We start from the raw sequence: 27,814 nt of genomic DNA on the forward strand, positions 1-27,814 counted from the left end.
TGTCAGTTTGTTAGTGAGCGGTCTAACCTCATTGGCCATTCAAGTCGCATTGATCACTCGGTTCAGGGGAAACGAACTGACATTCCGATTTAGTTCGACAAGCTAGTAATGGCCCATGGGCAACAGAGACGATCCGCGCTCATGGCCGGTTGTCAGTAATTACTTCTGTGCGTAACCCCTTGGAGCCCTGCTCGGCCGCTAGCGCCAAGGACATCGCCGAGTCCATATTGGACCCTTATGCCGTTGCTGAGTATGTCTTTGGCCCGGGGCTGGGAAGAGCTATACCGGCAGATACCCTGAAGTAAAACAATAAACAGTGACAACATATGATCATGGAGCGGGAAGTGAATACAATCGTGGACATGCGAGATTAAACCACCGAATAAGCGACGGAGCTGAGGGATGAGCCATAACCGCCCCTGAGGAAATTCTCTCTCTTTTTTCACTTTCTAATATGACGTGCAAACATTTTTCACTGTTATGGATATCGCAGTCAGTGAATAGGACTAACACATTCATTGTCACTCAGTCTTGGTATTCATGCATATGCACTCCATTTAACTAAACCTGCAAGCTTGATGAGAAGCGTACATATGCCCGAAGAGTCATGTGCTCTGCTTTAATTGCTTAATCTACGAGCCTCCAGCTATCCGATTTCCGGTAAAGGCAGGTCTCAATGATTTAACGGAGTTTTCGTCACGATATAATGCAATACGACTTCATGCACGCGCTTTAGCAGCAAAAACAGCTGCACGTGACTAAATATGTGCTGCAAATGCGATGGAAATGTAGCACAAAACACTTGGCAAGATTGATTCAAAGATAATCTCAGATTTGTTTCGATTCCATGTCATATGCTGTTAATAACAAAAGTTCCTGTTCAATATGCCGCTATTTTGATGTTTAACACAGCTTTGGAAGGTGGTGAAGCTATATCTACGGGTCCCCTCACGTGATGTCATATGAAGAATCTCAATGGATACAGCCCAGTTGCAGTGTGGGCAGGTGCAGGTCGTGTTGCGTGCTGTGTTTTGCTGTGAGCTTTTACTGGACGACCCTCAATGTCGTGGTTTTCGTCACTCAAGAAACCCTCCATTTTGCGAACCTGTCAAGTCACAATCACTCACAACCTTAGACGCACATTTGCTACTGTCAACCCAAACATGACGGCCAATCGGGATCCCAGTACTCTCTCAAACTATAGCGCTTGGCGCACCCGCCATACCACCGCCAACTTCAAGATCGACTTTGACCAGAAGGCGCTCAAGGGCTCTGTTGTTCTGCAACTCGAGTCACAGACTGACAAAGAGAGCAAGGAGATTATTCTCGATACTCGTTATGTCGACATTTCCAGTATCAGTATCGACTCCAAGGAGTCCAAGTGGGAGCTGAAGAGCTTCAATGCCCCTCTCGGTGCCCCTCTTCACATTGCTGTACCGGATGGTGTTGCCAAAGGCGAGCTAATTGACCTTGCAATTGACCTCCAGACAACCAGTAAATGTACTGCTCTGCAGTGGCTCACTCCTGCTCAGACATCCAACAAGAAGCACCCGTACATGTTTTCTCAATGCCAGGCCATTAACGCTCGTTCCATTTTTCCTTGCCAGGACACTCCTGACGTCAAGTCTACTTTCAGTTTCAAGCTGACTTCGTCTCTCCCCGTTGTTGCCAGTGGTGTTCCTGTAGGAGACCACGAGGCAACTCCTGGTAAGGAGAAGCTTTACGAGTTTGAGCAAAAGGTCCCTATCCCCTCTTACCTCTTTGCTGTGGCCTCTGGTGATATTGCAACTGCTCCTATCGGTCCTCGAAGCATTGTCGCCACGGGCCCTAACGAGCTGGAAGGATGTAAGTGGGAACTTGAGCGTGATATGGAGAAGTTTATGGAGGTGGCAGAGAAGCTTGTCTTTCCCTACAAATGGGGAGCTTACAACGTTCTTGTCTTGCCCCCAAGCTTCCCGTACGGAGGTATGGAGAACCCCATCTACACCTTCGCTACACCCACAATCATCAGTGGTGACCGCCAAAATGTGGACGTTATTGCCCACGAACTGAGCCACAGCTGGAGTGGTAACTTGGTTTCCAACGCTAGCTGGGAGCACTTGTAAGTTCACAGCCATTGAGACATGAAGATTGTGATATTGATAGCCTTTAGCTGGTTGAACGAAGGTTGGACAATGTACCTTGAACGCCGTATTCAAGCCGCTATCCACGGTGATGCCGAGTTTGACTTTTCTGCCATCATCGGATGGAAGGACCTTGGTACGTGACACCACATTGCTGTCAAAACGTGGACTAACCGTGGAACAGAGAATGCCGTAGAGCTCTTTGGCAAGGACCACGAATACACCAAGCTCATCATCAAGCATGAGGGTGTTGATCCTGAGGACGTCTACAGCACCGTTGCTTACGAGAAGGGCTTCCACTTCCTCTACTACTTGGAGGGCGTTGTTGGCCGGGAGAACTTTGACAAGTTCATTCCCTTTTACTTCACCAAGTGGTCCGAAAAGTCCCTTGATTCATTCGAATTCAAGCAAACCTTCCTCGACTTTTTCAACAACCTTGGAAACAAGGAAGTTGCCAAGAAGATCACCGAGATCAATTGGGAGGAGAAGTTCTACACACCCGGTCTTCCTCCCAAGCCTGAGTTTGACACTACATTGGCAAACCAGTGCTATGATCTTGCAAACAAATGGAAGGATGCTGTAAGTTCAATCACTTGGAGTGTGGTGTGTGCCCACTAACGCATATATAGAAATTCGAGCCTAATGCCAATGACCTTGAGGAGTTCACTGCGAACCAGAAGCTTGTCTTCCTGGGTGAAGTACAGCAGTCCGGTGATCTGACTGCAGACCGAGTCCAGCTCATGGGCAAGACGTACGATTTTATGTCGTCAAAGAACGTGGAGATCCTTTCAGCATACTACCAGATTGCTCTCCAGGCCAAGGATTCTGCTATTTACCAGGCCGCTGCCGATCTGCTCGGCACGGTTGGTCGTATGAAGTATGTGCGACCTCTGTTCCGCGCCCTCAACAAGGTGGACCGACAGCTGGCGCTGGACACCTTTGAGAAGAACAAGGACTTCTATCATCCTATCTGCAAGGGTATGGTGGAGAAGGATCTAGGTCTTTAAAGCTTGAGTCGCATAATAACGACAAAGCGGCATGTAGATAGGCCTATTCTAAAAACAACAAGAATAAGAAAAAAGACAAATCTACTGTAGCCAGCTAGACTTTTCCATAACTTGACCCCATGTTTGATCTTGTTCCCGAATAAACTTCTCAACAGAATCAACATTTTTAGCACCAAAGTTGCCATACAGGTGGGGATAACCACCCTCCCATTTCATAGAGTCAGTAGCAAACTGGGCGTATTCCAGCTTGATGATCCAAAGAGAAGATGCCTTGGTGAAGAACAAGTCTGCGGTCTTAGGCACCTGATAAAATGTGTTAGTTACATAGTATATCCCTCAACCTAGGTACACAATTTTACCTGAGATGATGTGCTCAAATGAACGAAGCCATCATTACGGTCAAGTTCGGACAAGGGAAGCTCCTTGGGAAACGGATCCTCGGGGGGCGAAGGGATAATTTTGTAAATGTACTTTGGAGGGGATTCGGAAGACATTTTGAATAGCCAATTGAGAGATGGACTGTGCAAGATGGAGGATGAACCCCACCAACAGAGGCAGAAGAAGTGGTGATGTTGACAGGACTTACGGGACCCACCCTATACTGTACTACAGCTTGAGGCTGATATGTGATTAACTGTATCTTTACTTGCTATAGTTATTATATGGCTAAGAACCGTGTCTGTAAATGATAGGATGCTAGAGTGTAACTGAGGTGTAATTTAGTTAGTGTTATTTCATGTCTGTTTGTTGAGATGTTGTTTATGGTTGCTTGTGTTTTACTTACTGCATCGCAGAGGTCATGCTTGTCTATCCTCACTACTAATCTACCTAGGTACTAAACAATGACATAAAGGAGCCTCATTGGTATTGGCTTACCAAAATCGAGATGAGAAGCTGATGGCAGTTTGTGATGCATACTTTCCTGAGGAGGAGGTACTTTCTTGTAGTGCGAGCTCATACTGTAAACGCAACACCCACCATAGTAAAATAGTATCCAACAACAGTCGCACTGTGTTTCAGTAGTTTCAATGCATTTCACGTGAAGCTCAGCATTCTTCAACCTCCATTCAACTCTTCAGCCTCTAGATATTCATGCCACTAGCACACCTAATATTGCGGGATTTCTTCCAAAGCTGCAGCATAATCACACCTTTCGGGCCTCAAAATTTCCTGTCAGAGCTGGCATGTCGCGGGGGCCAGTTCCTTCTCAGCTTCACTTGCTGTCTGATCTGCCCGCTGTACCTGTCGGTAACAAGGTCAGGTTTCTAGGATGGTAGGACTAGTGAGCCCCTTTGCAATCATATATGTGTTGCGGCGTGCTTGATTGTTCGCTTGCACTCTCACACGCGGCAAAAACTGTTGGCTAACGGCATCCAGTGTCACCTCTTACTCAACCTCTTCGGCCCGCTTGACTCTTGGTCACCTTTATCCAAAAGATAGTACTGTCACTGCTTCAGTGGATGTAAGCCTGCTTCTGCAATCACTCACCAATGAAAAAACACGCGTCGGAGAGTACGTCAATGTAATAGGGTACGTTACAGAACAAAAGACTATTCGTCATAAGAAGCCACCATATCAAGAGTCGAAGCAGGTGGGTGTTCAAGCGATAGTACTCTGGTCAACTGGTCCGATGGATCTTCAAAAATACGAAAAGCTTCTTAGTCCCCACAATGGCCCCTAGAGCTGCAGTCGACCGATCATGAAAACATCAGATCAAAATCCGATTCTTCGTCATATATTTCTAGAACGCGGCGATAATGACCGACAGGACATCATCGAACCCGCAGACTCTGCACTAGGCAATATCGACACGAAACACGATGTGAATTCCGATTGGGTCACTAGTGCTGCTGGGAACCGAATTCATCAACTTCACATTGGACTTTCCTGCAGTCAGGTAACTTGGTCTGCATGCCTAAAATGATTGTATTTTGGGCAGTGTTGATACTCGTCTGGGTATGTTGGGTTGGAATTATGCCAGATGGCACCGTGTGCTTGGATAGACATGGCAGCCATCAAAGCACTTGCTTAATTTGGAACAGCTGGGTATATTTTATCCTCCACATGTCTATCTTGGGCACCATACAGCATTTACTCCACCATTGGCCTTTCACCTCACTGCCTTTTGCTTCACCGCACTCTAGAACCCTTGCACACGAAACGCCTTACGGGCCTCAATATCTGGGGTTACAGCTGCTGGTCACAACATTTGATATGCAGACAACCCCCTACGATTGCCTGCCAGAGTCTTGGCATCCACCACGAGGTAGCATGATCATGACAGCTGAGTCATATCGGAGCTCAATGATAATCATGCCGGGGTCAATCATAGTAACGTCGATGAGGTTCTCTGGACGACCCTCTCGAAACGATGACAGGCTGGTGTAACGGTCGTTTCAACAGTTTCTCCGGATTCTGTTGGACCTTGGCTGCGGCTTGTCGATCCCAAAGATCTTTCGACTTTCGGCAAATATCATCGATTTGTTCCTGTCAATTGTGTCAATCAAACTGAGAAGCTCTTTTACAAGACCGCAGTGACCAACATCTGTGAGGCAGGAGCCTGGAGTGCTGATGAGGAAACCATCCTCTCCCTACGTTTGAATACATGAGCACAGGATAGCTGTTGGGCTGGCTTGACGAAGATATACCTCCAACGTATATGGTCGAACTGTTGCCTGAGGTCCCAGATAGCACTGAAGCTCTTGGGTTATGACTTTTCTGTGGATGTCTTGATGCGGAATCCAGTATTTGTTCATTGAAGAGGTCATGGTCGTACTGTCGATTCTCATTGGGATTTCACGATTATTCGAGATAGACGGGAAAAGTGAAGAAACATCGGAGTCAAGGCAAGGTATTTATTCAAATAAGGTACGGTACGGTACAGCCTGCCACAGGATATGGTTACGATGTGCCTGATGGAAAGAGGGTGCATTTCATGCTAATGTATGCAAACCCAAAAGTATGTTGGTATCTTGCGTGTGACTTATGCTCACCGCTCCACAGGCTGGTATCTCAACACGAATCTGGAACTGCCCAAGGGGTAGCTAAATTTCATTCGCTGCACTTTCTTTGACCATTCCTTGTTGACAAAATTAATATCGCAGAAAACCCCTGCCATACGCCGTGAGAGTTAAAAGTGAGGCGAATCAGGTGTGGTTGGCCATTGGTGGGCGGTGTCCAGCGTCCGCCCTGCCAGCGTGGCAAATATCGAAACGGATGCGTCTGATGCCAGTAATACCGCGAGAAAGGCAAATCGAGTGAAAGTTTAGCTAATTTGAGACTGAGTTGACGCTCCTTTTCAAACACTCGAGCGTTTTGGCACGTAATGTGGGGGTTTCGCGCGCATATCGACAAGGCTGGCCTCTCCCAACAACCCTAAGGTTGTTTTATTACTTGGACGAACCCAGATCTGCGCTTATCACCCGCTCAAGCTTTCATAATTGGGGAGCCTCATTGGGTTGGCGAAGCGCCATGTGCATCTCTTGAATCTAGGGTCCCGGCACTTAAAGTCACTCCGACGATAAGGTCTGCGGGTTGCCGATCTCACAAGCGACACAGGGATCCCTTTACTTTCTCCACGATGCCGGAAATCAAGCGATTCTGCTATTCTAGCTCATGCTAGCATGCCCTATTTGTCGGGTGGAAATGACTTACTTCAAGGCGAATCCAGGGCCACCAAAGTCGGCAGAAACGCGACAAATCCTTGCCGTAGCACCCGCGAACTGTGTGACTATGGGCTGACTCCTTCGTCTTTGGGAACGACTACAGGCATGAATCTTTGAAGCCTGAAGGATTGGCGATGATTCGCGTTAGAGGAGACGCCCGTAGAGCCAACAAACAACAAGGCAGCCCCATGTCGGAGAATGATCGTCAAAAATGGGGAGCACTGTTGAGGCTAGAACTGTGAATGACACGCCCTGTTTCGGAAAAGAAGTGAAGGGCAACTGAGGTTGCACTGGTCTGTATGTCTCGATTTTATTCCTACCAAGCTCGTCGTACAGATTGCGAATCCTTCTCGGTGAATGTATTGAGCAAGTGGCTGAAGGCAACCAGAGAGGTTTGTGGAATTTGGTGGGTGAGGCAGACCACAACTTTCATCCCCAGCCCATGGGCTATAGTTTCGAAAACTGAAGCGATGGGGGGACAGGTTTCACAGCTTGGAATATTTGGAGCCACCTGCCAGCTAATAAGACAGCTGCAAGACATATGTTTAGACCATTAGCTCGGGTAGATCGTTCGAATAGTGCAGGGGCACGTGTCGAGGATCCAGTCTTGTTTGGTACCTGCAGACATGATTATAGAATGTTCAGTAGTCTTTTCATTATATTAGGTGCTGAAAGCAGGTTGAAAACAATCGCCGAAATATAGTTATATATCTGTGGTGACAACCAGTCAGTGTAAGACCAACGGTTCTGGTCATTGAAACTCTGAGTTGAAACTGTTGTACAGGAAGCACAGGAACGGACACGGGAAAGCAATGTCACAGAATGGAGTCCCTGTTAATTTAACCGTTGGCCATTAACATCTGGAACTTGTCGAGGTTGTGAGAAGTTGCCTCATGCTGATACGTTGTTTTAGACATTAATTTGCGTTGAAGTTAATGGCATGAATGGACAGAATGCGGTTAATACTCGGCAGCTGAGTAAATTAACGGTTATTTGCACGTGAACTCTACTCCAGGCCTTCCATCGACCCCAGATCCCCTGCTCCAGAGTCGGCTGCCAATCAAAGCACGGGACTCGAGCCGACTGCAGGAAGATGCGCGATCGCGCCCACCAAATTTGTTGACAAGCAACCCATTCAGACAATCGTTGAGGATTATTGTAGCTCATCTTTAATACGACGAGTTCACTGTCAACTACCTCTGCCGGAATCCTTGACCAACCCGACCAGCGATACCTACCCGAGACCGACACTGTGTCGTCATTTCTGGATACGTACCTCTGAGCCGTGCTCCAAGGGCCGGTCGGTCGGTCAACCCCCCTTACAAACCGATCTCAACGAGCGACGAGACAATGCGCTGAGCCTCCGGACGGAGACTACGTCGTGGATACGCATGCCGTTTCTATAAATCATACGCTTCCGACATATCTCTCTCCCCATTGAGAGTAGCTCCGATCCCCTCCGAACCCCGCGCATCTTCAATAAACAAGCTCTTGTCTAGAGGGGACCGGCTCGGGTCCCCTGGACAAATCTGCAATCATGCCGCCCGCCGGTGGAGGAAATATCAAGGTGGTGGTGAGATGTCGACCTTTTAACAGCAGAGGTAAGCGTTCTGCGCATCATTAGAAGCGACAACGAAGAGCGGTACTGAAGCAGCGCGCAGAAATCGAGAGAAACGCACAATGTATTGTCGAAATGAAAGGGAACCAGACGGTGATTACCGCACCCGAAGGAAAAGGAGTGAAAGATTCAGGACCAAAGGCTTTTGCCTTTGATCGCTCCTACTGGTCATTCAACAAAGACGATCCGAATTATGCCGGCCAATCCAACCTATTCGACGATCTGGGACAGCCACTTCTCGACAATGCCTTTGAGGGATACAACAACTGTATCTTTGCCTATGGTCAGACAGGTTCTGGAAAGTCTTACTCTATGATGGGTTATGGAAAGGAAATCGGTATCGTCCCTATGATTTGTCAGGAGATTTTCAAGAGGGCCGATGAGATTCAAAAGGATGGCAAAACCAAGTGTACGGTTGAAGTGTCTTACCTGGAGATCTATAACGAACGTGTGCGCGATCTTCTCAACCCCTCAACTAAAGGAAATCTCAAGGTCCGAGAGCATCCTTCGACTGGTCCTTACGTCGAAGATCTCGCCAAGCTTGCAGTCAATACTTTCCAAGAGATCGAACATCTTATGGACGAAGGAAACAAGGCTCGAACAGTTGCCGCGACCAACATGAACCAGACCTCAAGTCGAAGTCACGCTGTCTTCACTCTCATGCTGACCCAGAAGAAGATCGACACCGACACAAAAATGGCATTGGAAAAGGTCGCCAAAATCAGTCTGGTCGATTTGGCAGGTTCTGAACGAGCGAACTCTACTGGCGCGACTGGTGCGCGATTGAAGGAAGGTGCTGAAATTAACCGATCGCTGTCAACACTGGGTCGTGTTATTGCAGCATTGGCCGACCTTTCCACACCTGGAAAAAAGAAGAAAGGTTCCGGACAAGTCCCTTACCGTGACAGTGTCTTGACGTGGTTGCTAAAGGACTCTCTGGGTGGTAACAGTATGACGGCAATGATTGCTGCCGTCAGTCCTGCCGATATCAATTTTGACGAAACACTAAGTACTCTTCGATACGCCGATTCTGCAAAACGAATCAAGAACCATGCTGTGGTTAACGAAGACGCGAATGCCCGTATGATCAGAGAGTTGAAGGAGGAGCTGTCATTATTACGAGGAAAACTTGGAGGAGGTGGGGGGCCTGGAGGAGCTGTGGTCGCAGGAGAGACATACGCTGAAGGCACACCTCTGGATCAGCAGATGGTCAGCATCACTGGGCCCGACGGCGTTCTGAAGAAGGTCTCCAAGGCAGAGATCGCAGAGCAGTTGAGCCAGAGTGAGAAGCTGTTGACGGATTTGAACCAGACATGGGAGGAGAAGCTGTTGAAGACCGAAGAAATTCACAAGGAACGTGAGGCAGCCCTCGAGGAACTTGGTGTCAGTATCGAAAAAGGTTTCGTGGGGTTGCACACTCCAAAGAAAATGCCCCATTTGGTCAACTTGTCCGACGATCCGCTTCTTGCAGAATGTTTGGTCTACAACCTCAAGCCTGGTACCACGACAGTTGGCAACGTTGACACAAATGCTGATCACCAGGCGAACATCCGACTCAACGGTTCCAGAATCCTGCACGATCATTGTTCTTTTGAGAATGCAGCGGATGGAACCGTGACCCTTACTCCGAGCGAGGGCGCTTCAGTTATGATCAACGGAAAGCGCATCACCGAGCCATCACAACTGCACTCTGGTTATCGTGTCATTCTCGGTGATTTCCATATCTTCCGATTCAACCATCCCATGGAAGCGAGGGCTGAACGGGCTGAGGTGCCAGATAGACCACAGAGCTTGCTTCGTCACTCAATCACTGCCAGCCAGCTCCAAGCGCTTGATCGAGGCTCACCCTCGCCCAGTCCTCGCCCAGGCCACGAAAGATCGTTCAGCAGGGTATCCGAATTTGGCGACATCTCTAGACCGGAAACCCCGTCGATATTCCAAAGGAACGGTCGTGAATCAGATTGGTCGCTTGCAAGACGTGAGGCAGCTGGAGCAATCCTGGGTTCTGATCAAAACTTGACCAGTCTGAGCGACGAAGAGTTGAACGCTCTGTTTGAGGATGTGCAAAAGGCCAGGGCTGAACGAGTGAACGTACGTGAAGACGGAGACGATTCGGATTCCTCTTATCCGATCAGGGAAAAGTATCTCTCGAACGGAACAATGGATAACTTCTCATTGGATACAGCCTTGACCATGCCTTCAACTCCAAAACAAGGTGAACCTGATGACAGGCTGAGAGAGGTCCGAGAAGAACTTCAAAACAAGTTAGAGAAGCAGAAAGAGGAGTACCAGGATCAGCTCAAGAGTGCCGAGGCCGCCAACGTTGAGATTGAAGAGATCAAACAAGAAAAGGTTAAGATGGAGGCTGCATTGCAGGAGTTGAAGGAGGATATGCAGAAACAGCTTAACCAGCAGCGGAAGCAATTCGAGGAGAAGATGGAGAAGATGGATCCTTTGAAAATGCCTAAGAAGAGCCCGACTCTTTCTGATGAAGAAATCGAGACGGCCAAGAGTATTGTCAAGACCTGGCGAGGTCGGCACTTTGTCAAGATGGCCGAAGCAGTCTTGCAAAACGCATCTATTCTCAAGGAAGCACAAGTGATGAGCCATGAATTGGATGAGCATGTCGTTTTCCAGTTCGCGGCTGTAGATGTTGGCCACATCTTATGCTCCTCCTATGATATGGTGCTTAATGGTCTTACAGGCGAGGGCGACGATGTTGCGCTGGAGCAAGCCCATAAGCCGTGTATCGGTATTCGAGTTGTCGATTTCAAACATAGCGTGGTTCATCTATGGAGTTTGGAAAAGCTGCACGATCGTGTGCGGCAGATGCGACAAATGCACCAATATCTCGATCAACCAGAATATGCACAGCACCTTAGTCTCGACAACCCGTTCATCGAGACCTGCATGCCATCCTATACGCTTGTGGGCGAGGTCGATGTGCCACTGAAGGCCGTTTTTGAGCGCCGTGTCCAGGATTCCACTTTGGATGTGCTCTCACCTTATACATCTCATCTTGTTGGTATCATCAAACTTTCACTTGAGCCATCGCATGCTCGGGCACCAACCAACACCGTCAAGTTCAATGTTGTCATGCACGAACTTGTGGGTTTCGCTGAGCGAGAAGGCACAGAAGTCCACGCGCAACTCTTTATTCCTGGCATTTCTGAGGAGGATGGCATCACTACAACTCAGATGATCAAAGACTTTGACGAGGGACCAATACGATTCGAGAGTGTTCATAGTATGAGCATTCCCTTGATTGCTCCCAAAGACGTCACCCTGAGAGTCGCCATCTTCGCGAAGGTATCAGCGATGCATCTCGATAAGCTTCTTAGTTGGGACGACATGAGAGATGCTGTACCCATCAGGGAAGATAAAGCCAAAGCGTCACGGATCAATGAGTCGCAGTTCTTTACACAAGAAAAACACGATCTGCTTTCTCGAATCCAGATCATGGAGCTGAACGAGAATGGCGAGTACAGCCCAGTGGAGGTTACACAGACTAGCGAGCTTGATACTGGAACATACCAGCTTCACCAAGGCTTGCAAAGAAGGATCGGTATCAATATTTCTCACAGCTCTGGCGATGCTCTTCCATGGGGTGGCGTTACTGCCGTCCGCGTGGGCAAGGTTAGACTCGTTGACTCTGCGGGCAAAACACCCGACATGGGAGCCAATGAGCCTGACATCTCCCTGAAGCTGTCACAAAGCCCAATTTTCCGTGATAATGCCAACGGCACCAAAAGCCTGACGATATATGCCCAGTGGGACTCTAGCTTACATAACTCGCTACTCCTCGACCGAGTGACGCAGGACAAGTATCGAGTTCAAATGACTATCTGCTGGGAGATTAGCTCTGAGAAATTGGCTGAGCCAATGAAGTTCTCTCAAAAGGTTTGCGTGCAAATTCTATCGAGATCGTTTGTGCGCCAGACCTCCATGTTCTCGGCATTGTGGCAAAACGTCCGTTTTGTGCGGTCTTCAACGGGTATCTTTACTCTTGCCATGCGTCCAGCTCCCGTTAAAAAAGTTGGAGACTTGTGGCGACTGAACAGTCAGCACGATTATGTGAAGGGAGAAGAAAGCCTTACAAGCTGGACCCCACGCGGCGTGTCCTTGGTCAGCGACTTTCTCATGGCTCGCAAGAAGAAAAAGCGTGCTGCGGATATGGAAGTCACCGAAGCTGTTCTGGCTAAACTGGGCTTCGATGGGGCCAGTATGATATCTGATAAGAAGGAACCCTCGCCTGAACCTTCTCCAGAGTTGAAGCCAATCATTCCCAGTGACGACGATCTGCTTAACGACACGCCCGAAACCTCCCAAACTCTGCTTGACGACGACGACGAACAGCCTGCAGAAGACGCGCCTCAAGCTGAACATTCGGAGGAAACGCCACAGCTCGAGGCGGGTGAGTCTGAAACTGAAACAGAGCGACAGGAAGAAGCACGGTCCGAGATCGATGCTGCTGAGCAGAATGGGTCAGATGTGCCGGAGTCGGAAGGGCTGGAAGATCAGGAAGGCCAGGAAGGCCACCCTGAAGAAAATGGTGTAGAAGAGGTGGCATCAGAGAAATCAGATGCAGTAGATGCCGAAGAAGATGAAACTGTTCAGGTCGAGGAACCGCCGCCACCACCACCACCAAAGCCGGAATATGACGAAGAACAAACCGATCTTTTGAACAAATGCCTCAAGCTTTGGAAAAAGTATCCGGATCCTTCGGACAACATCCTCAGCTTGACAAACATGGCACCGCCTACAGATGGGCTAACGACTGATGCCCCAGCGCAGCCTACACTTGTTGCAACAGTCATTAGGGTACCCAAGAACCCCAAGGTTCTGAAAGGCGGGTATTTGATGATTCCTAATAGCGACTCGACCCGGTGGGTCAAGCGATTTGTCGAGTTAAGACGACCATATCTTCATTTGCATTCTGCTACTGATGGCGATGAGGTTGGGCTGATAAGTCTGCGAAACTCTCGCGTTGATAGTCAACCTGGGGTGATGGGTTTGCTCCAAGGGCCTACAGACTCTGGGTCTCAAGGCCAGAACGGCCAGGAAGGACCCGACTTTACACCAGGACACCGACGAACTGGATCGGGTCGCGTTATATCTACCATCTGGACAGGCAGTGGGGGCAATGCCTCGGCAGGAGGCTCTGGCCTTCAGCGTCTTCCAGACCGTATGCAGTCGGCAGTGTTTGCCATTTACGGAACAGACAATACGTGGCTATTTGCGGCAAGGAGCGAACGGGATAAAATGGACTGGATCTTCCGAATCGACCAGACCTATCTCGCAGGCAATGACAGCATCCCTGGAAGCGGGATATCCAGCCCGTATCCAGGTAGCGATTTCTAGCGGAGGATGAGCCTGTTATGAGAGTAATGACTTGCGATTTCCTCTCTTGGGGAATATGAATTTCTTTGTAACTATTTAATGGTGAATTAGATGAGATGACTTATACCCCCTGCAGGAGTAAGAGGGCACATCGACTATGTAGATTTGCTTAGTTTGAAGTTTGGATATATCTTAGATAAAAGAGTCAATGAGAATCAATGGAGCATTTGTGCAAAGCATGTATAATAGCATTTGTGCGTACTCGTACTCTCCCTACCTAGTACCTACTATTAAGCAGGGTTCACCCGGAGACTATATCGCTTAACAAATATCTTATGAGGTCTACGGATATCATGTTCCTTGCGCCGAACAACAAGTATTCGGTTGGGTCACAAGCACATGCTTCTCAGATGCAAGTCGCAGAGCTTGTGTGACACTGCAGCACGGCATGATAGCACAGCGTAGCATGTAGTGAAACATGCATGTCACAAAAGTTCAGAGCTGCGCAAGCGATGTTGTTTTCTGGGGACAGAGTCGTCTTTTCTCAGTAACACTGCTGCAGATGCTGATGTTTGTTGGTCACTCAGTCGCAGAACTGCATAAACTGGTCCAAGTGTCTCGCATGAATTGGAACAGAACATATCAGCCGAGCCCCTGCATCCAATAAGGTTTTGAGGAGGTCTTTTACTTGGCATGGTGCCCAGGGATGGAAAAAGCACGGAAATGTTGGGTTACTTTTTTGGTGGTAGGCACCGGAGATGGGGGAACTTTTGGGGTCAGACAATGTCAGGTTGCGTACCAGGTTTTGCAGAATGAGGTTTAGATGCTAAGACTGGGCAGTGAGTCAAATTACCTGGAAAGAATGGATATAGCAAAATGAGGGGGTTGTGTTTGACCAGATGTATTTCGTGTTTATCAGTTGACATATGAAGCTGCAGGAGAGACTGGGGACTCTTGGACAAGGTACGATGCCAGCTGCCTCGGTGCTTCACCACCATCGAGTTATCACTTGTCTCCGAGCACTCGTGCCAGTGGGATATAAAGACATGTCCTGTGATTGGAGTGCAGGTGAGGCACGAATACGGATATTACAGAGCCGAAATCTAGTCCACGGTGAGAGAAGAGATGTGACGTGTCCCTTGGCTTCGGTGAAGTTTCAAAGACTTTGCCGTGTTGCCAGTTTTTGCTTTTTGATCAAAGCCTCTAGGAATAACTAGTAACAAGCCCAATGTGGCGGCTCGGATCATGGTTGCTTGTTTATTGGCGTTGAGGGTGATGCAAAGTGACAGACCGAATTCCCGGAACCGATCAACGCCATGGAATTCTAGCTGACTGTTGCGACGGCACCAAGGATTTAAGATCTGGCTAGACTGGCTGACGCACCATACTATTCTCCTTATCGGCCTACCCTTTTTGAATTCCCACTCGAGAGCAGCCTCGTCCAGTTAAATCAAAGTTGCAAAGCGCACGAATGACCATACAGCCTAGCCTGTTCACCGTTGTTTTTTACAAGTACCGTTACAATGAGGCCCAGCACAGTGGGATAGACACAGACAGACCCGGGAGACTAGTCGAAAGAGGAGAATTTTATCAGTAGAGGTGTGCATATCCGTACTGTAGGTAGGTAGAAAAGCACGCTCCGAGGGATCGGCAGAAGTGTATCTCCCGTGCTAGTCTACCTGTCAAGGACCAGGAAGGTTTGACATGACAGGAATGTAGGGGACTAATTTAACTAACGGCAGGTCACTGACGGATGCGGTGAAAGGTAATTCTGTGTCTGTGAAATTACGTCGAAACATGCATTGAGTTTTGCTTTGAGGCTTACAACTTTAGGTCGGGTGCTGCAGCTAGAGTTGTGTGAAACACAGCGACCATTAGTAGCTGAAGCCCTAGGAAACTTATATGGCGTCAATAGTTTTCTTATTGTTATTCGCATTGCTAATAGTTAGAGAAAGATTAAGTTTATCTGTGGTTCAGATTACAAGACAACTTTAATTACATGACTCGGAGTTGGGGGCGTGAGAGCAACCTGGTCAGGACTCAAAAGTGTGGTCTTTGAGTTGAGGGGGGATTGTCTGTACGTAACATTTTGGTCCAAGTAGACGGGAATAACAATTCCAAATAATTTCTATTTAGTTAAGGTATATAATCGTAAAAAGTAGCTTGAACTAGGCGTGTTTCAGAACATGAAAGTTTATCCAGCCTATTTGCACTCTGTAGACTGTCATCATCATGAGAACTACCTAATTGTCAATCCTTACTTACACTCAGTAATTTTGAGGAACTGATTTGTTGGCAATTTACCGTATATCGGATATTGCAAGCAAACAATGTCAAGGTCTATGCCTGCTTGATGGCCTGCCTGCCGACTTGCCTCAGTTGGTGGATTCACCGTATAGTGTCGTTCCTTCCTCGAAGGCCGAAGGCTTGCATCCCCATGACTTAGGTAATCTCCTCCTACCCGCCTTTCTATCTCCCTTACACCTTCACCCCCATCAACGCGCTGTCGTATCATGCCCGGTCCTATAACAACGTCACATGGTGCCTGCAAATGCAAATGCAAGTCAATTCTTTGGCGTCGACGTGGCCAAAGCCTCACGGTGCAATCTCCTGGGAGCCCCCGTTAGGCGCCGGTTATCAAGGGTACTGCTTCCACAATGCCTTTGCTTTGTTCTGTCAATTCCGCTTACGACACGGCCGAAATAACACAACGACCAACAATAGTAGTTCGACCAGGCAAGGGAAGCCAACTGCCGGGATGTTTACACACTTTCCCAGGAGCACGGATCATTCCCAAACCGTCGGAAAGTCGGTTGGATTGGATTGGATTGGCACGTACGAGTTGGTTGCACGCACTTCAACTTTGTCCGACCCAGGCCACCGGTTTTTGATCCCAGTTGTCAGGATTGGTTCTTTAGCTTACCCACGTAACCGGGACCCTTTGAAAGCCGCCGTTGAATCAACGGGAATTGTCTCCAGCCCCTTGACCGAGTGTGGATTTCCTTTGCAGGTCAAAAGGAAATGCCGTATCCAATAATATGTCACCTTGCATAATTTGATACAGCGGCAATACAAGACGTTGTTTTTGTCTTTCAATGCTCTGCTTTGCGGCGCATTGCATTGTTCACTCAGCCCCGGTTCCTCACTGCTGCAAATCATCAAGCGGGATTGGCTATCTACCTAGTCAGACTCTATCCATGGAACTGGAGAATCGTGTATGCGTGTTTGTCTCTGGCTAGTGAAAAGCCACTGTATTTCACACTCTTCTTCTTCCCTGGTACCCCGACCCCGACCCCGACCCCGACCTCGACGTCTACTCTGACCTCGCAGCTCAACATATACTGTACGTGCAGTGCAGCATGTACCTACCTACATCTATTGGCAAATGCCTTGACGTATCGAGGCACAGACTCCCGGACTTCCTTTTTATGGTGGGGGTGTGAAACCCTTATTGCTAATTTGGTGCCGTCGTGCTACTCTAGGGTCCCAACATCAACAGCTATTCCCGACTGAATGGGTCGCCTCTTGTTCCGGCCGCTCTAGACTGGGGTAGTCGACACACCCAACACCCTCCCGTTCCAATCCAATGCCACATCACTCACCAACAAGCGCCTGTTCCACTTGCAGTTCTCTTTTGGTAGGGCTTTGTGGCTTTGCCAAGCAACACGAGAGCTAGATACCCGTCCCAAGCTGCTGGGTCCCTTTGCTCCTCGTCCCTTTGCTTTGGGCTAGGCTACCCAGCTGCTGCTGCTGCTGCTCTCGTCTTGTCCTTGGTCACCCATCCTGACCGCATCCACTCCTCGAGCCTTGGTCGCACCAGGTGTCTGGGTTTCTTTCCTTTTCCTTCCTGCCGTATACTGGGTCTGGCTCCCTTTCTGGTGGTGTTTCCAAGAAGAGAGCGGGGATTCTATTCAAGCTTCTCGCCCTTCTCCATTTTCATATCTAGCTTGTATTTTCCCGTCTTCTATTCTAGCTTCTGTTTTACTCTCTACCTCGCTACTACTAAACTTGTCCTGGATGCCGCTTTAGGCGACCCTGCCAAAGACGTTTAAATCTCCATATTCGCCTCATTGTATTTGCATTCGGAGCGACATCATTGACAATATCGTCTTCTTTTATTCCATTTATTTACTACCATACACTGCACCTTACTTCATTTCGACCTATTTTACCGGAGTCTTACTTTTGTATAACAAATCCTTCTGGCCCTAGACCCCCAGTTATAATTTACAAAGCCTTTCGAGTGCCCTTCGACTGGCACTTCTTCCATACTCAAGTCAGTGTGTGGGCCGTTCGCCACCATCGTCGACTCTACATTCTCTCTCTGGTCTTAGTTCGACAGGTACCATTACTCGCTCCAGTGTGAGATTGTGTGACTTCTTCACATAATTCCGGCACAGAACCGCTTCCTGTGGTTGTCTGTTGCTTGAGTTCTCGTTGTCGCATCGTTTCCGTTCACACATATAACAATCGCTGTCTCATGGCTCATACCATAATGAGTAGACAACCCACCCAGTCACATATCAAAGAAAGCATGCCGGCCTCATCACCTCCCAGCCTCAACCACTTTCAATTCACTTTCAACTGTTCAGCTTCCAATTCTGGAGGGAACAGTTTCATCGAGCCAGACGTATGTGCTGCTATTTCTGCTGTTTTCTAAGTGGGACTTGCTGACAATTTATGTAGCCAGACGCACAGAACATGTAAGCTACAGACTGCTATTTGTCAATTGTCGCATCAAATTCAGCTAACAAGGGCAACAAGAGACTCAGAGTCTTTGACAGACAGCGTACAGAATTTTCCCGAAGAATTCGGTCGTACTTATCACGCCTACCGGGCTGGTTGTAAGCTCGAGCAACCCATACCTCACCGTCGACGTACTGATGTCTTTCCAGCATACGCATTTCCCAACGATGAACTAGAACGCGAACGTCTAGAATTACAAAATGAGGCCCTGGTGAAGTTGTTCGGCGGACGCCTTTTCTTCGCGCCGCTGTCGGAAAGAGCCCCGCCTGTGAGTATACTGGATATAGCGACTGGAACCGGCGACTGGGCCATCAAGATGGGAGATTTATTTCCGCATGCAGAAGTTATTGCCACCGATCTTTCACCAATACAGCCTCGGAACGTACCACCCAACGTCAACTTTTTCGTTGAAGATTCGTACGTGCTTTCATTTTCAAACTGCCGTCCTCGGCATCATAACTGACTATTCGCCTTCCAGCTCCGAGCCCTGGGACTACTCGCAACCTTTCGACTACATACACACACGAGTTACCTCTGGGTGCTGGTCTAACTTTAAGGAGCAGATTGCGGATCAGGCCTTCGAAACTCTGAGGCCAGGAGGCTGGTTCGAGTCTCAAGAGTATGATGCTAATGTCATGTGTGATGACGAAACTCTCACCCCAGACGGCCATCTTGCGACATGGTTTCGAGAAATCAACGAGGCTTCAATATTGATGGGCCGACCGACAAACGTTGCTGCAACTGTTCGTGATGCATATGTCGAGGCGGGTTTCGTTGATGTTCAAGTGCGCATTTTCAAAATGCCCATGAACGGCTGGCCCAAGGATGAGCGTTTAAAGGACCTAGGTCGTATGTGGGAAAGAAACTTCCTGATGGGACTTAGTGGTTTTTCTTTTGCCCTTTTCAACCGTGCCTATGAGAGGACACCGGCGCAGATCGAGGTAAGTTCTTAACAGCTTCTCCCAGTCCACACTCCGACTCACATGCTATCTCACAGGTTTCGCTTGTTGATGTCAGGCGAGAACTCATCGACACCCGAATCCACGCCTACATACCAATACACGTTGTAATCGGACGAAAGCCATTCCCTGGAGAGATATACACCCCAAGAACGCCATTTGCATGAAGAACAAAGGGGTTTGGATTGATATATGCCACCTACTTCAACGACATTAAATATGTCAAGGACGCGGGGCAAATCGGCAATGGGTTATATCAAGCTTGGTATCGATCCGACTGAAAGAATGAGATGCAAGCAGTGTCTCCCCAGGCATTGGAATTTGACTTGGCGATTACATACCCATGATACCCAAACATAATGTGGAAACGATTCACATGACTAGAATAATATACTATGTTCGCATTTATACGGGAAGCCAGCTGGGAGCCAATTGACGACCCTAGCTGTTGTGTATGATCTTGTTGGCCATGTTTAATAAACTCAGGTCTCTGCTTGCAGCATCAGTGGCCAAGACAGTAACTGTTCGCCGTTCCCTAGGTAATCCGTCGGCAAGATGTGGTAGCCAGTCCACTGCTGATTTTACTCGGATTTTCTCACAAGCCACTCGAGTTCGCGGACTTGCTCCTCCTTTAACAACTCCTTGATACCTTGGTGGGTTAGAAATGCGTGGTCTTCGTACTCAAAGCCGGGGACCACCGTTTCTGATATTAGAAGACCATCGGTCTCTGTTCCATCCGTTTCATGACTTGGGTTCGATTCGCTGGGTAGCAGATAGCTTGCCTTCCAGACGTCACCCTCGACAATCCATTGCAAGCGCTCACCTCGCTCAACTGCGTTCCCGACAACAAATGATTCGATGCGACCGTCAGGGTGGAGGAGAACGTAACGACCCCTTCCACGATGCAGAGTGTGAATGACTCGGCTGCGGTTGCGATGAAAGTTCCCCTTCGATTGACGTGGTGTGAGAAGGTAGAATATCGTGGTTGAGAGACGTCGTGTATTGGTACTGTATCCCTCGCGAGTACCCCCAGTAAGAGCAAGTGTTTGATCTGAAAGAGGTTTGGATGAGTAGGTTGAGGGAATTGTCGTAGGGTCTGCATCCGTCTGGCGGAAGTAGCCGCCTTCGATGTGAAGCTCTAGTGAAAGTGCTTCGATAAGAGACTTGGATCGAGGACTCTCAGGTTCGGATGAGGTCGAGAATGAAGGTTTTATAGTGCTCAAATCGAGCTTGCTGTCGATAAAGTCACCCATATTGACTTTGATCGTCTTGCTACCGGATAAGAAGTCTTTGAGATGGAGCGAGAGGAGAGATTTGTCTGAGAGACGGATGAAGATAGTGTGGGATGCTTATATACCCCCTGAATGGACGTGATTAGGAGTGATTGATAAGCGCAGTACTAACATGAGCTTACGTGTTTGAGGGTGTTCAGTGAATGATATAATACTCTTGCGAGGAGAGTGATTAAGTGAAATGTCTGATAAGAATTATCATGAAACGATACCCTTTTGGTGGTGAAGATTCTTAGGGTGCTCAAAGAAGCTAGTATTGTGTTTGGCAAGCAAGGATAGTGTAAGCTAGAGTCTGACCTCCAACTTGACGATAATCGAATAGAAAATGAACCGAAGGAATGAGGATTTCAATACGATGATTTCTAGCACTAGTTTGATTACGACGACTATTATATGATGTAAGATTTGCTCTAGGTCTAGAGTCACAGGCACCGAAGGTGATTCATAGCTTGGTGGTCAGGCTATGCCCGTGGATTCCGAGTCATACAGAAGAAGTGATGATATATGAAATGATGTTATCGTGTGATGAGGAAGCAGTTAATCTATAGCCAACTATTAGATTTCGTACTGGGAAAACAACGCGTGATGTAGTCAAGCTGGTGATACTATCTCGGAATCAACCGAGAGAACCAGTAACACAGCTCGGCGATGAATCATTCTCAGATTGTGAGATTTATGGAGGAAGATGAAATGGAAATAGTGAGCTAAACTAGAACTAGAGTTGGCAAGATTAATATAGTTCTCACTAAAGACTTGATAGTAAGCTGGAGGTTGAGTTGGTTGATCTGTGTTACCTACAGGTACGTATCTGTCCAGTGCTGTAGCTCACTAAGCCTCAGCGGGCAAAGCTGTCTCAGTGTGGTCCCTGACAGTTCCCGGTAGCGGGGGAGGCCCCGAGAAGCATGACGCAAACGATGGAGCTTCAGTTTCTAGCCAAAACACCAAAGAGTATCACCAGACATAAGCAAGCGTCCAATCGCCGAATTCCTGGCCCTGTTTGCTCTTCAGCAGGTTTGCGCAGCAACTTGCTTCCCCTGCCAAACATTGCGTCTCGATAGACTCTTGAAAACCGATTGAGATCATTCCGATCGCCGACGCAGACAATGTCTGCCCCTCGCTTGTTCCGCCGTCCCGCGATTCTCCTCATACCATATACTGCTACGCTTTCCATCCCTCGCCAAAGACTTTTTTCGCAATACCGTTATCGTCTTCAGCAAAATTCAGGAAGGGATATAGAAGAGCGCCTACAAGCTGCGCGACCACTCGTCTCACACAATGCTGCGCGCAGGTTCACACAAGCAGGCAGTAGTCGCAATTCACGTATCACAGTCGTCGCCACTGTCGTCGCAGCCATTGGCTTTTATTTTTACAACTCTCAGACGGTACCTGTGACGGGTCGACGGCGGTTCAACTTTCTTTCCGACTCCATGGTCGCTCGCGCACATTCGAAAGCAGCGGCGCAGATCATTGAGCAGGTCAGAGCGCAGGGTGGACATTTCTTGTCCGATTGGGATCCCAGGACGATCTTGGTTAAGAGGGTTATGAAGAGGCTGATTCCTGTGAGCGGCATGACGGATCTCAATTGGGAGATTTTCGTGATAGCCGATAGTCGTATGTAGTCCCGCTCACAATGACTAACTGTGGACGAAATGCTGATAATATTGGAATTAGGTACAGCTAATGCTTTTGTCCTTCCGGGAGGCAAGGTGTTTGTGCATAGTGGCATCATCAACGTCTGCCGAAGTGAAGATGCCCTGGCTGCGGTGCTGGGTCATGAAATAGCACACAACACAGCATCGCACGCTTCAGAACGCCTTTCAGCTGCATGGGTTGGAAACTTAACAGCGGGAAGTCTATTCTTTCTTGCTGGAGCACTCCCTGGTCTGGCACTATTTGGACTTTGGAACGTTGTAGGGGGGTACTACTTGCAAGATCTGCTCTTCTACCTCCCCATGGGACGTAAGCAGGAGAGCGAGGCTGATTATATCGGGCTGATGATGATGGCCGAAGCATGCTATGATCCCAGGGCAGCTCTGGGCTTCTGGCAACGTATGGATGCCCTTCAACACGCCAGTGGGCAAGAGGCGCCAGAGATGCTGAGTACTCACCCCTCGGTAAGTTTTCTTTCACGATGGCATAAGATAAATCGGACTGACGCAAGGTAGAATGAGAACCGCATTACAAAGATTAGCGAGTGGCTGCCACAGGCCCTCGAGAAGCGGGCAGAGAGCGATTGCCGAGGAACAGCAGCATTTGCGGATCGTTTCCGTGAAGCGATTCGAAGACGATCTGCTACAGTTGTGGTATAATGAGAATATCGTGGCTACATATAAACTAAACTTGTAAATTCCAGCAAGGACATATAGAGCCTGGTAAGAAGAACTGCATGTTTTGGGTAGAGGATGAAGACAGCGTCATTCGAAAGGGGTTGATTTAAGTCGAGCAAGCATCTCGTCAGTTTTGATGAATATATATGACTTTCTGACTTGTAATGTAAACAAGAATTATTGATGTTCATATTTACATGGATATTAATGCCCGTTCCTGATGACGCCGAGGTTCCTTGAGCTTTCATTACAACTGCCTTGATTTGATAGGCCTGAACTTCCCCCGCTTAGCGGCCCCCTAGTGGATTTCCCCAGGCTATCCCCAGCCCCAAGCCTTCTGTAAAAGGGAAAAGTACAGCTCGTGACCGTGAACCGAGGCAAAGTTGCCCCCACCTGCCGGGAGCGTCCCCGGAAAGAACTCCTTGTTTTCTTTCCCAGCTTTCCTTGTCTTTTCCTATCTATTCACACTCATCAAACTAATATTTACTAAACGATTTCTTCATCTTCACTCACAACTTGAAGCTGTAACTGTAACCCACATCTCATCTACTTCATCACCATGAGCGAAACATACACCACCGCCGAGGTCCAAAAGCACAAGGACGAGGCCAACGGCTTCTGGCTTATTGTCGAGAATGACGTTTACGACGTTACAAGTACGATACTCTACTCAATCGTAGCTGAGAGTTAACTCATACTGACTTTCACCTGCAGACTTTATCGATGAGCACCCCGGTGGCGCCAAGATCCTCAAGCGTTGGTCTGGAAAGAATGCCACCAAGGCTTTCTGGAAGTATCACAACGAGGGCGTCCTGAAGAAGTATGGCAAAGACCTCAAGATTGGTGCTGTTGGCGAGAGCGCCAAGCTATAAAGGCCATCTCAACCGGCCTCTGCTTATGACCCGGCTGTGATGCTTTGTTTATTTTGGCTATATTTATTCTGATTTATTTGTACGGCATGGCGTATACCATATATTGGATGAGGAACTTGATGGATGGATCTGGAACAGGTCGTAGGAGCATCTTGACCTGGAACTTGTGATGGGTGACTTGATACACTTTCTATAGACCGATTCTCGACAAAGAAATATTGGATTTGCAAATTACAAACATATACAAAAAAGATACCTTTATCTAAACCTTTCGACGATTGCATCTCTAGGCCAGGTTCTTATCGTCGCGTGGGCACCTTCTAAAATTGTACCCTTGGAGATGGACACGATAGTGACAAATCAGCACTATTAAATCCTTCCGTCTTACCTATTTCAACTAACGTTAGGACGCCGCGATTTGCGGCTTAAGCGGAAATTTCAAGCGGAGAGCTATAAGACCAGGCGTGAGTCAGTGTTGCTAAGAACATATATAAAAAGGAGAGTCTCGGCGAATTGCAACTATCCTCCAAACAAAAATGAGTGACTTATTCAACCTCGAAGCTCAACGGGCCCGTTTATCTCGGCGTCAGGGCCCCGGGCCTGGCTCCGCTCCAGCTCCCACTCTCCCAGAGGCTTCGGCCATTCAAACAGCTGAAGCCAGGCTTCCACGCCCAGACTCGGAAGGTTATCTTCAAGGCCTCTCACAGGAAGACGTTGTGCGCCATATCATCGAGGACATCGTTCCCGCTTGTAACGGCCAGGGCAGCTCATCCCGATACTATGGCTTCGTCACAGGAGGCACTCTGCCCATTGCCGAATGGGCGGACAACGTAGTCTCTCGAATGGACCAGAACGTGCAGGTTCATCTCCCGGCGCAGACTATTGCCACGACGTTGGAGGATTCAGCGCTTCAAATGCTTGTTTCGCTTCTCAAACTCGGCGATTGGAAGGGCCGGACTTTTACAACTGGAGCTACTAGCAGTAATGTCTTAGGACTTGCATGCGGTAGGGAAGCCATCCTGGAAAAGCGAGGACAAAGCGTCGGCGAAGTTGGCTTGCTGGCAGCATGCCTTTCAGCTGGTGTCAAGGAGCTCCAGATCCTCACAAGTGCAGGCCACAGCTCTTTGTCCAAGGCTGCCAGTATAGTTGGCTTCGGTCGAGGTTCCGTAAAGGAGCTGAGACTTAGCGACAGTGAGCCATGGAGGCTGGATCTTCACGCTTTGGAGAAAGAGCTTCAGAAGAGCGATGTAGCCAGTGTGATTGCGCTGAGTGCCGGCGAAGTCAACACGGGTCGTTATGCCTTGACAGGCATTGAAGAGATGCGCAAAGTGAGGGAATTGGCGGATAAGTATGGAGCATGGATCCATGTTGATGGAGGTGAGATACTTTCAGTCGTTCAGCAATATGGTTGATACTGATATGTTTAGCTTTCGGTATCTTTGCTCGTGTTCTTCCCGAGCAGGACGATTACAAGACTCTTCACAAGCATGTAGAGGGTATTGAGCTGGCGGATAGCATCACTGTCGATGGCCACAAGATTCTCAATGTCGTAAGTAATCCACGCCCCTGAACTGTCGACCGTTGGTCTAACTTGATATATAGCCCTACGACTGCGGCATGTTCTTCACTCGATCACCCGCCATTCTACAATCTGTCTTTACGAACCCCAATGCAGCATACCTCTCAGGCGGCGCATCCACCATCCCCTCGCCTCTCAACATCGGTCTCGAAAACTCACGCCGCTTCCGCGCTCTTCCAGCCTACGCTGTTCTCCTCAGCGAAGGCCGTCCAGGAATGGCGAAACTAATTGGTAACATGATAACTCTATCCCGTCAAGTTGCCGCTTTCCTCCGGGATTCAGAACACTACGAGCTGCTCCCCGAAGATGGAGCTGGCTTAGATGAGGTTTTCATGATTGTTCTGTTCCGTGCCAAGGATCCCAAGTTGAACGAAAATTTGGTGCAGAAGATTAATGAGACGAGACAGATGTATGTGAGCGGCACGAGCTGGAACGGCGAGAAGGCAGTGCGTGTGGCTATATCTAACTGGATGGTGGATGTTGACAATGACTTTAAGATCGTCACTTCTGTCTTGACTCATGTGGCTGAGGGTAAAGAGTTCAACATCAAGGAGTCTTAAGACAGAGACACGGGCGGAAAGAAAATAACTGCCGTTGTGCCCCTTTGTGGACTATCATAGATTTCATGCTGCATAGCCAAAGTGCTCTATTTGGGCTGGCACACATGTCTGCTTATTTTCATTAAGTTGACACGTTTTGATGTTATAAAATATAAGGGTTCTCTATGTGATGCTCAGGGGCCTTTCCTTCCCAACATATTGAATCGAATTGATCATATCATCCTCGGAAAAATTCTCCTACCTGGCTAACATGCACCGTGGCCAGTAGATCGACATGATTCCTGATGCCCTCTACAAAACTTTCAACCTGCCAACACATCTAGCGTGACTATAGTGTAAAACAGGTGCCGCACGTGGAAGATACACATGCTGATGATGTCCCATTCTCCTGTATCTCATACAGTGAAGATAGACGAGATGTTGTTATCTCTAGGCGTCGGTGGATTGTCTGAGATGCCTGGTATTGTGGTACGATAGTTGACGCTGTCACAGCTAACAGACGGCCTCTGTCCGTGATCGTCTAACAAATACGAAAAGAAGCCATCGCATATTTGAGTAATTATAAGAGTAGGGTATATACGCAAGGCAAATCGTTACAGCAAACCCCAACTTGAAGGGTGCGGATCGAGTGAGATGTATTAAAATTGGTATCTATGGCATGAAACCGCGACTTCCAGATCGTAACAACAGAGTGAAAAAAAGAAGCCCGGCCCTGGTGTTCGAACAGGCAAAACGAAGAGTGGCCGAGGGAGAGTGGTTTTTAGGTAGAGTTTGTTTGTTTGTAGGTTTGTTTGTAGGTTTTTTTTTACCACTCGGCCACTCTTCGTTATGGGATATGACTGCAATTTGGACATATATACCATGCCTGGCGGTTCATCGTCCGTGTTGAAAAGAAAAAAAAGAACAGCGCCCACACCAATATGTTCTTAGCAGTGCAACAGTAATTGCCCGATGAATACACATTGCGTGGGACCCATCGCTGCTTCTGGAGAAAAAGAAAAAAGAGCAGACACCATGTCAGTGTATCCAGCGGTGCAGATGTAGTTCTCTGATATGTGTGCTTTGCCTGATGTCCATCGTTGCTGCGAAAGAGGTGGGCGATCGAGTCTGGTTTTGGACCCGAAAATCCCAAAAAGATAAGGGGCAGTTGAACGGGGAGAATGTGATTTTAGGTTTTTTTAGGTAGAGATTGTTTGACAGGTTGTAGGTTTTTTTAGGTTGTGTATCCCGCTCAACCACCCCTTCGAAAGTAGAACCAGCAATTCTGATATATATGCCTTGCTGGGGACCCATCGGTGGCGCAAAAAAGATGATGGCTGGTTTTCGAACCTGAAATTCCAAAAGATAAGGAGCGGTCGAACAGGGAGAATGTGGTATTAGGTTTTTTTAGGTAGAGATTGTTTGAGAGCTTGAAGGTTTTTTTTAGGTAGCGTATCCCGCTCGACCACTCCTTATCGAAAGGAAATAGTGTAAATTTGGTATTTGAGCCCTAGCTGCGAGGGCCGTCGTTGATGCGTCGTGGTGAAGAACAAGTGAAGAAAAAAAATCCAGCGCTCCCAGTAAAAATCGATCGATCGTCGTCTGCTTCCCATGATCTCCCCATAGCCACTTTAACCAAACTTCTTTGAACCACCCTTTGTCGTCGCCCTCTTATCCGTCGACTTCTTCTCTCCCTTCTTCTTTTTCTGACCGAGCAACTCCAAATGTCCTGCGCGCTCGCCGAGGA

The 27,814-nt window shown here is 48.2% G+C and overlaps 10 protein-coding genes across 10 annotated transcripts; 6 read left to right on the forward strand and 4 right to left on the reverse strand.

Annotated features, from left to right (window-relative positions):
- Positions 1–1,163: 1,163 nt before the first annotated feature.
- FGSG_10188 (uncharacterized protein) lies at positions 1,164–3,130 on the forward strand (the record flags this gene model as incomplete). Its single annotated transcript, XM_011320831.1, has 4 exons — positions 1,164–2,101; positions 2,153–2,259; positions 2,308–2,702; positions 2,753–3,130. 4 exons carry the CDS (start codon positions 1,164–1,166, stop codon positions 3,128–3,130), a joined length of 1,818 nt encoding a protein of 605 aa, XP_011319133.1.
- Positions 3,131–3,288: 158 nt separating this feature from the next.
- FGSG_13717 (uncharacterized protein) lies at positions 3,289–3,624 on the reverse strand (the record flags this gene model as incomplete). The annotated part of the gene is made up of 2 exons (XM_011320832.1): positions 3,289–3,433; positions 3,528–3,624. 2 exons carry the CDS (start codon positions 3,622–3,624, stop codon positions 3,426–3,428), a joined length of 105 nt encoding a protein of 34 aa, XP_011319134.1. The 3' UTR covers positions 3,289–3,425.
- Positions 3,625–5,358: 1,734 nt separating this feature from the next.
- On the reverse strand, positions 5,359–5,898 carry FGSG_13718 (uncharacterized protein; the record flags this gene model as incomplete). Its single annotated transcript, XM_011320833.1, has 3 exons — positions 5,359–5,509; positions 5,555–5,721; positions 5,779–5,898. 3 exons carry the CDS (start codon positions 5,896–5,898, stop codon positions 5,359–5,361), a joined length of 438 nt encoding a protein of 145 aa, XP_011319135.1.
- Positions 5,899–8,077: 2,179 nt separating this feature from the next.
- On the forward strand, positions 8,078–13,774 carry FGSG_10189 (uncharacterized protein; the record flags this gene model as incomplete). The annotated part of the gene is made up of 2 exons (XM_011320834.1): positions 8,078–8,396; positions 8,457–13,774. Exons 1-2 carry the CDS (start codon positions 8,333–8,335, stop codon positions 13,772–13,774), a joined length of 5,382 nt encoding a protein of 1,793 aa, XP_011319136.1. The 5' UTR covers positions 8,078–8,332.
- Positions 13,775–15,889: 2,115 nt separating this feature from the next.
- On the reverse strand, positions 15,890–16,874 carry FGSG_13719 (uncharacterized protein; the record flags this gene model as incomplete). The annotated part of the gene is made up of 3 exons (XM_011320835.1): positions 15,890–15,996; positions 16,019–16,276; positions 16,799–16,874. The coding sequence occupies 3 exons, from the start codon at positions 16,872–16,874 to the stop codon at positions 15,890–15,892; spliced, it is 441 nt and encodes a 146-aa protein (XP_011319137.1).
- Positions 16,875–18,248: 1,374 nt separating this feature from the next.
- FGSG_10190 (uncharacterized protein) lies at positions 18,249–19,625 on the forward strand (the record flags this gene model as incomplete). The annotated part of the gene is made up of 6 exons (XM_011320836.1): positions 18,249–18,383; positions 18,440–18,456; positions 18,509–18,597; positions 18,649–18,916; positions 18,978–19,440; positions 19,497–19,625. 6 exons carry the CDS (start codon positions 18,249–18,251, stop codon positions 19,623–19,625), a joined length of 1,101 nt encoding a protein of 366 aa, XP_011319138.1.
- Positions 19,626–19,838: 213 nt separating this feature from the next.
- FGSG_10191 (uncharacterized protein) lies at positions 19,839–20,711 on the reverse strand (the record flags this gene model as incomplete). Its single annotated transcript, XM_011320837.1, has 1 exon — positions 19,839–20,711. The coding sequence occupies one exon, from the start codon at positions 20,709–20,711 to the stop codon at positions 20,040–20,042; it is 672 nt and encodes a 223-aa protein (XP_011319139.1). The 3' UTR covers positions 19,839–20,039.
- A 1,007-nt stretch (positions 20,712–21,718) lies between these two features.
- On the forward strand, positions 21,719–23,059 carry FGSG_10192 (uncharacterized protein; the record flags this gene model as incomplete). Its single annotated transcript, XM_011320838.1, has 3 exons — positions 21,719–22,361; positions 22,422–22,864; positions 22,916–23,059. Exons 1-3 carry the CDS (start codon positions 21,854–21,856, stop codon positions 23,057–23,059), a joined length of 1,095 nt encoding a protein of 364 aa, XP_011319140.1. The 5' UTR covers positions 21,719–21,853.
- A 454-nt stretch (positions 23,060–23,513) lies between these two features.
- On the forward strand, positions 23,514–24,151 carry FGSG_10193 (uncharacterized protein). Its single transcript, XM_011320839.1, has 2 exons — positions 23,514–23,733; positions 23,792–24,151. The coding sequence occupies exons 1-2, from the start codon at positions 23,637–23,639 to the stop codon at positions 23,947–23,949; spliced, it is 255 nt and encodes an 84-aa protein (XP_011319141.1). The 5' UTR covers positions 23,514–23,636; the 3' UTR covers positions 23,950–24,151.
- A 334-nt stretch (positions 24,152–24,485) lies between these two features.
- On the forward strand, positions 24,486–26,088 carry FGSG_10194 (uncharacterized protein; the record flags this gene model as incomplete). Its single annotated transcript, XM_011320840.1, has 3 exons — positions 24,486–25,326; positions 25,377–25,498; positions 25,552–26,088. 3 exons carry the CDS (start codon positions 24,486–24,488, stop codon positions 26,086–26,088), a joined length of 1,500 nt encoding a protein of 499 aa, XP_011319142.1.
- Positions 26,089–27,814: the final 1,726 nt, after the last annotated feature.

This window comes from Fusarium graminearum, chromosome 1, assembly GCF_000240135.3.
Source record: "Fusarium graminearum PH-1 chromosome 1, whole genome shotgun sequence".
NCBI lineage: Eukaryota > Fungi > Ascomycota > Sordariomycetes > Hypocreales > Nectriaceae > Fusarium > Fusarium graminearum.